General features: G+C 45.3%; 1 protein-coding gene across 1 annotated transcript in view; it reads left to right on the forward strand.

Moving 5' to 3' along the window:
- SPMIP7 (sperm microtubule inner protein 7) overlaps positions 1 to 7,590 on the forward strand; it is a 31,262-nt gene extending 23,672 nt beyond the window's left edge. Inside the window, exons 8-9 of the mRNA XM_035110573.2 lie at positions 4,875 to 4,982; positions 6,971 to 7,590. Coding sequence (XP_034966464.2) covers positions 4,875 to 4,982; positions 6,971 to 7,094 — 232 coding nt within the window. The 3' untranslated portion in view covers positions 7,095 to 7,590. The remainder of the gene's footprint in view (positions 1 to 4,874; positions 4,983 to 6,970) is intronic.
- The last annotated feature ends 241 nt before the right edge of the window (positions 7,591 to 7,831 follow it).

Below are 7,831 nucleotides of genomic sequence, written 5' to 3' on the forward strand. Positions count from 1 at the left end.
TGGGAAAGTTTGCTTCAGTTTATGAACGGTTACTCCGCGGACCGTCTGGAACGGATTAATCCACTTTCCATTACTTTCAATGGGAAAGTTTGCTTCAGTTTATGAACGCTTCAGTTTATGAACAGACTTCCGGAACCAATTGTGTTCATAAACCGAGGTACCACTGTATTGCAGAAAATCTTTGCCCATCCCCCAGTGACCATTAAAGCTGATGGTATTGCAGGGTGTTTTTGATTTGTTTCGGAGCATCACACTTTAAGTTGGGTGCGGAACCTCTGGCCCAGGAGCCAAATACAGCCCTGCAGGCCTCTCTGTCTGACCCTCAAAATTCTCCCCAGGGTTAGCTCATTAGCCCTGCTTGGCACCAGTTGTTTCTGCATGGCTTGGATGTGCCTTGAACTCTGAGTGTTCCTTTTGTTTGAAGGGGTGTGCGTGTCCCTGGACAAAGGCAGTCTTGGTCTGTCACTCCTCCTGTGACCAACCGAGAGGAGAGAGGCAAAGGCACATGTGCAGGCAGGCAAGCAGATGGGAGAGCACCTTCTTAGGCTCCCTTGGCTGAGCCTGGGCAGCGGAAGGAGGGAGGAATCGGGCAGGAGTTCCTTCACCTGAGTCAGCGGCAGGTGTTGGGTTGTTCCTGGTGTTGGGCCCAAGATGATGTTGGTGTATGGCCTACCCAAATGCACTGCAGCGCCCTCAGCTCCACAGCTTAGAGGCGATTTCATGCCTAACATGGTCTAGGTGGCACTGTGGGTTAAACCACTGAGCCTAGGGCTTGCTGATCAGAAGGTCAGCGGTTCGAATCCCTGTGACGGGATGAGCTCCCGTTGCTCGGTCCCAGCTCCTGCCCACCTAGCAGTTCGAAAGCACGTCAAAGTGCAAGTAGATAAATAGGGACCGCTACAGCGGGAAGGTAAACGGCCAGGGGTCCCTTTACCTTTATGACAACCATGGAGCTATCTCAATATGTCACAGGCCTGAGAGATACATAGGTGCGGCAGGGCAGGTATTGGGTCTGCAGAGTTGGCTGGCACAGATCCAGTTTTAGGAGGGCTTGGGGGAGGCCGATATTATGGACAGATCATTCCCCGGTGAGATTTTGGCTGGCTGGCCATGGATTGTTATGGACGAATGGAATCTGATGCATTCCTGAATGCTCAGGGAGATTTCCTTGTTGTCATGGCTGGTGCTCCTGTCAAGGCTGTGGTCTTGCCATGGAAGTGCAGGATGGGCCGGGCCAGGGATACAATGCTTTTCATGTGCCCTTAATGGCTTGTAACAGCAGTTGGGAGATACTGCTTTTAAGAATAGTCCTCACGATAACCTACGGTAAATGTCAGAGAAACCCCAAAATATAAATAGCAGTAGAAACCCTTCTTCCCACCTATGGTGCGGTTTGACGTTTTATGTGGATATAATGCTTATATCTGCTCATGCTGTATATCTCAAAATAGTATTGGTTTTTTATACTAAACTAGCTGGCCCGGCCACGCGTTGCTGTGGGTTTTTGTGTTAAATGGACCTTTTCCTGTTAAAATTACCTTCAGAGTCTCCCTTCAGAGTCCCCTCACCTGCCCTGTCCCAACCCTGACTCCCCTACTGTAAGTTTCAAAAATAAGACTCCCCTACCCACACGTGTTCCTGAAAATATCCCCACCCCCCACTGCTTTGGCTGACTCAGGGTCCTATCTCCCCCCCCCATGGCTATGTGTTTCCCCCCTCCCGTTGTTGTGCCTCATCCCTGTGATTCCCCCACCCTGTGAAAGGCCCATATTCTGTTTGTTTTTGCCTGTGGCCTACTGGGCAATGTTGCGGCCTACTCAGCTTTCCCTTTCCCAACCTACCCCCCAATGCTTTGGCTGACTCAGGGTTCTTCCTCCCCCCCCATGGCTATGTGTTTCCCCCCTCCGTTTGTTGTGCCTCATCCCTGTGGAACCCCCCCCCCCAGTTGTGAAAGCCCCATATTCTGTTTGTTTTTGTCTGTGGCCTACTGGGCAATGGTGTGACCTACTCAGTTTTCCCTGCTTGGCAATGCTGCGGCCAATTGAAAAAGCTGGGCCTTGTTGCTGCAAAAGGACTGTTTTCAGTTGGTTGCTGTAGAATTTTGTGATGTCATCTGGCGGCGCAGCTTTGGAGGCGGCAGGGTGTGATCTGCTTTTCTACTGGATGCTGCTGGAGTCTTCAGAGCTTCTGGTGGTGATGTCTAATTTGGGCGCAACTTTTTTGTCTTTAATCATTATTTTAGGTGTGAAAGGTATGGTTTTTTGGGGGGGGAATTATGCCAGATCCCTCCCTGATGGGCATGGAACGTTGTGGCCAAATTTGTTATATTACGGTTCAGCAGTTACGGAGAAAGGCTGTGACCTCTGCGTGCGCAATGCCTACATTTTTATATATATAGAAGTTCAAAACAAAACATGGGTGCTGCTGTCTACCCTAGTACCCGAGTAGAGTTTCTGGACACCCCCCCCCCCCATTTATTTTCTATTTATATTTTTCCTTAGTTATATTCTTCCAGTGGGTGATATATCCAGTACAGTCATACCTTGGGTTACGTATGTTTTGGGTTACGTACGCGGTGGACCTGGAAGCGTTTACTTCCTGATTCACCGTGTGCGCATGCGCAGAAGCGTTCTGCGCAGTTCACACATGCTCAGAAGCACGCTTTTCACCCTGTTCGGGTTATGTACTTTTCAGGTTACGAACCGCACCCCAGAACGGATCAGGTACGTAACCCGAGGTACCACTGTACAGAACTTAATTTGTTCTGGAGGTCCGTTCTTAACCTGAAAGTGTTCTTAACCCAAGGCACTATTTCTGGGTTAGCGGAGCCTGTAACCTGAAGCACCTGTAACCCGAGGTACCACTGTACTAAGCATACTTGAACCCACTGAAACCAATGTTCTTAATTTATTCAAATCCAGTGCTTTTCACTGGGTCTTCCATAATACCCACTTTTTCCTCTAACTTTAAACAACTGCTGCTCTCTATCTCATGCCTAGTTTTCAAACTAGCAGGGTCTTGGTTTTTTAGCTTGTCATGAATGATAGAATCATAGAGTTGGAAGAGACCATAAGGGCCATCCAATCCAACCCCCTGCCAAGCAGGAAACACCATCAAAGCATTCCTGACAGATGGCTGTCAAGCCTCTGCTTAAAGACCTCGAAAGAAGGAGACTCCACCACACTCCTTGGCAGCAAATTCCACTGCCGAACAGTGTGAGGAGAAGCTGCATCTGCCAAAATTCTCTTTTTACACAACAATTTAAGGCACGGGAGACCTGTCCTCTTCTGCACCTGCGTGCTGCTACCTAGATACCCTAGATCAGACAAACACGGCCCTCCAGATGTTTTGGGACTACAACTCCCATCATCCCTAGCTAACAGGACCAGTGGTCAGGGGTGATGGGAATTGTAGTCCCAAAACATCTGGAGGGCCAAGTTTGCCTATGCTTGCCCTAGATATTCTCCCAATGAATGGATTTTGTAGAGGAGGTGCTGGACTATGGTTCCCATAATCCCTGATCAGTGATCAAGCTGGGCTGAGGCTGAGGCTGATGGGCATTGGAGTTCAGAAACATCTGCAAGGCCACACAGTAAGCAGTAACCTCTATTGTACAGGAAGCTGTATCTGGTAATCTGAACCCCTCTGTTTCTTATACATTAACATAACACATAAACATAATTGCACAGACTTGATATTTAGCACGTTTCCACTTAGCCTTCCCAATGTACTCTTTGGTTGTTGGGCCTGCCCAGCTGACAAAATTTGCAAAATTCACTAGCTCTGGCAAACGGGGCCTGCTCAACACTGTAACTTGAACAACAATCTAGTAGTGATTATCAACTTGCTAGGTATTTAGGAATATTAAATATTCCTAGATTCAGGAGAGCATTCTCAATTGACTGGGTTAAATTGTTTTATTATCAGCAATTATGAAAGGCAATTTTTTCTAGGCAGCTGAGAGTTTGTCTTTGCAGTTCGGTCAAAAGATTAGCCCCCTTCCCCGCTATACTGTCCTTTTTATAGGGATATAACATCCAATTTAATCTCCCCGTCAGTTTGGGAGACACAGATGAATTTAATGTTTCAATTTTAGTGGCAAATTCCAATGCTTCGATCGCAGAAAATATATCCAAGTTCCTTTCTATAGCCATGAAAACAATTATTAAAGGAGAGAGGAGCCAAAATTATATATATCCACGATATTATTTATATACATACATGAAAATACAACTGCCAAGAGTATGTGGCAGTATCTAATATTATTTCCTCTAGAATCAGATGATCTTCTATTAGTGCAAAATGTTGCCCATGGAAAAAAGTGAGAAATCTGATATTGGGGTGTAAAATACAAATACTGTATGTGTAATTTTTCATCATTCTGTATCTGCACAGGATAGGGCCTGCCATCTAGCTCCCAGCTGAGGTGGCCTGTTCCCTCCTCCATCTGCCACCAGCGGCTACTTAACCATTTTGCCCTGCGTAGAGGAGAGATCTGGCTTTCAAAAAACCCTTCATTCCCCACCCTTGTAGCTTTTCTTGACTGTTTTCGTTTAACTGGTATTTAATTGTTTTTATATTCTAATGTAAATTAGCCTACTTTGTGAGGTTAAACTGAAAAGTGGTATAAAAGTATATTAAATGTCAACAAGATCCTCATCTAAAATGATGGAGTTTTATGAAAGTGAGTGGAATAACAATTTTCATTTAGGAAGTAGCCCAATATCTCTTCCTGCTGCATCATATTTTCTCTCCACACCCAACAAAACGCAACAACAAAAGCTTGTGCCTTCATTAGAGCTATCAAGAAGTCATTATTTCAAGCCTGTGCCCATTTAATCAATTCCTTTTCTCCCTTTAACTTTTACCCTTAGCTCTCCAAACACCTTTGGATACACTGGCAAGGTTCATTGGTCAGCCACCCAACCAGCAAATTCTAATCTTCCACCAACATCACCATCAATAATTTCACGAATGTATTGGTAAGTGTGGGGCACATTACTTAATTTGCTCAGATACATTAGAATTCTAATTATGGTTATTTCATTAAATAACAATTAAATATTCAGCGCAACATTTCTTTGGTTTTGAAAAATTTGGAGTCAAAACCCATAAGAAAAGCTTTCAAGATCATTTGACATCTGCTGTAGTTTTCAGATTCCTTTGTATTTCCTTTGAAATTTGTGTTCTTTTCCTTTGAAAACAGAGAGAGGAAAAGAATTATATAACACGGAGGGCAAAACGATGGGCTTCTCCAGATGACCTCTTTATTGAGCAATCATCCTGACTTTCTAGCTCAGAGTTTTCACAGAGCTCAGCTTGTATCTGGTCCTCACTGAGCATTCATTCTGATGTGTTTGCGAGCAGTGGGGGTTATACAACAACGAGCATTCATCTTTATTTGCTTGCAGGCTGTTTATCTGTCTTCCTAGTAATTATTCCTTCATACCACACTTTTCAATGCATTTTCCTATCACTTCCTAACCACAATAAGTTGAGTGTTTTTAAAATGGATTAGTTGGGCTGAAGCAACAAAGCCCTTTAATTCACTTTAATTGTCAAAAACTAAAATTCTCGTATGTACTTGAAGTCCTCCCACAAAATACTGCCAGTCTGCATGAAGGAGCGTCTCCACCTGCATCGTTCAGCCTGGACACTGAGGTCCAAATCCGAGGGCCTTCTGGCAGTTCCCTCACTGCGAGAAGTGAGGTTTCAGGGAACCAGGCAGAGGGCCTTCTTGGTGGTGGCACCCCCCCCCCCCGTGGAACGCCCTCACGTCAGATGCCAAGGAAATAAACAATCTGACTTTTAGAAGACATCTGGAGGCAGCCCTGTTTACGGGAGTTTTTAATGTTTGATGTTTTATCGTGTTTTTAATCTTCTTTTGGAAGCCGCCCAGAGTGACTGGGGAAACCCAGCCAGATGGGCGGGGTATTATTATTATTATTATTATTATTATTATTATTATTATTATTATGATGTCTGGAAGCACCCTATGTGTCATATAGTTTAATGCCATTTGTGTGTGTTTTAAAGTGTAAATTTCTCTTCTTGATGGTTGCTATCAGGCTTGTGAACATGGCACTTGAAATGGGGGTTAACTTTCCTCCATATCATGATCCTGAAACTTTTAGGCATCAAAAGTTTATCCCAGAATGGTGGCAGAGGGACTCAGGAGCGGCAATGGCGGCTTCACCTGAGATATCCCACTGGGTGAAGCAGCCATCCCCCTCTGGCCCTCATACTGGTCCTGGGCAACGTATCGCTGCAACGCCCAAGCCTAGTGTCATGGCTTGGGTCAGTTGTGTACGTCTTTTTCACCTGGCTGCCTTCCCTTCAAGCTAGGCAACAACTGGGACAGAAAGAGCTATGCCATTGACCCCAAACACGTGGTGCCTCTGTTTATTTGCACACATGACACAGCAGTGCAGGATCACACCAGGGGGAAGCAGCTCTTATGCCTCTGCAGGAGTGTGAGAGAGAAGAGGCCAGAGGGAATTACTGTTATTGCTCATTAAATTTCTATACAGCCCTTTGTCCAAAGATCACAGGGAGGTTTACTGTATACAGTGGTACCTCTGGTTACAAACGCTTCTGGTTATGAACGCTTCAGGTTACGAGCGCCACTAACCCAGAGTTAACTGCTCCTAGTTGTGAACTTTGCCCCAGGATGCAAGCGGAAAACGTGCACCAGAGGCGTGCACACAGCGGGAGGCCCCATTAGCAAAAGCGTGCCTTGGGATAACAGTTTCAGCTTAAGAATGGACTTCCGGAATGAATTAAGTTCATAACCAGAGGTACCACTGTAACTATATAACATCATAACAAAGCAAAACAACCACCCCCTACAATCTACAATTGTTTGGAATACCAGCAAGTTCCACCCACTTTCTCTGAGTGTCAGTAGTAATTGTGACCTTGAAATTCACATTCAGATGAGAAAGATGCATTTCTTCTCTTGTGATTGCAGTTACCTGGCTACGCATGGGAAGCCCACTGAATTTCCGCATCTGGGGCCTTTGTCACGGACCCTTGTACCCACGGAACCTCAAAATTCTTTCAATAAGAAGGAGAAAAAAAGAATTGAACTTTGAAAGAAGATCTGTCTCTGACGGCACAACTCCAAGCTTGAAGAGATGACGGGAAACAAGCAAGGCTGTGGAAGGAATGCCTTCTTCAAGAATGGTCAAGAAACATAACTTCCTAAGGGCGTGCCTTTATGATGTGGGGCACCTTCTGTATATTCCAAATGGCCATTTCACGCATACACCGTTGAATGCAGTTCTTTTTTAAGGTACTTTCTCTCTTCGTATTTATTCACATTTCCTCATGCCTGGCCGCAGAGGCCACGCATATCTGAGGTGCTTCATGCTGTTGAGCTCACACCAACTGCACTCCCGTCTGTGAGGCTGCTGGCTTTGCTTCAACTGCCGGGGGATCCACAGGCCTGCCTGATATGTCACCCATCTGCTGCCAGGTGGGGCTCGTGTGCACTCAAATAATGTTGAACTGATCTTATACTGCAATAATTACTTTGGGTCCTGTGGAATGTTTTGATTGACTTAAATAAAGAGATATTCTTATGAATGTAGCCTAATGTGGAACATTTATTCCCTTTATCACGTCTGTTCAACTAATTGTGCCTGAATTTAGCCTGCCAGCCATGCAAGAGCCTGTTTCTTCAGCCTCCTTGGAGGAGACTGGCCACAGCGCATGCAGGTGGACAGGTCAGAACTTGTGCAGCAGTATCTCTAGTCCATACAAAATGGCATGCTTTGTTCCAGGAGCCATGTTTTTTGAAATGCTTCTCAGACGGTCCCTAATCCTAGTT

The sequence above is a fragment of the Zootoca vivipara genome, chromosome 12 (assembly GCF_965207765.1).
Source record: "Zootoca vivipara chromosome 12, rZooViv2.hap1.1, whole genome shotgun sequence".
Taxonomy (NCBI): domain Eukaryota; kingdom Metazoa; phylum Chordata; class Lepidosauria; order Squamata; family Lacertidae; genus Zootoca; species Zootoca vivipara.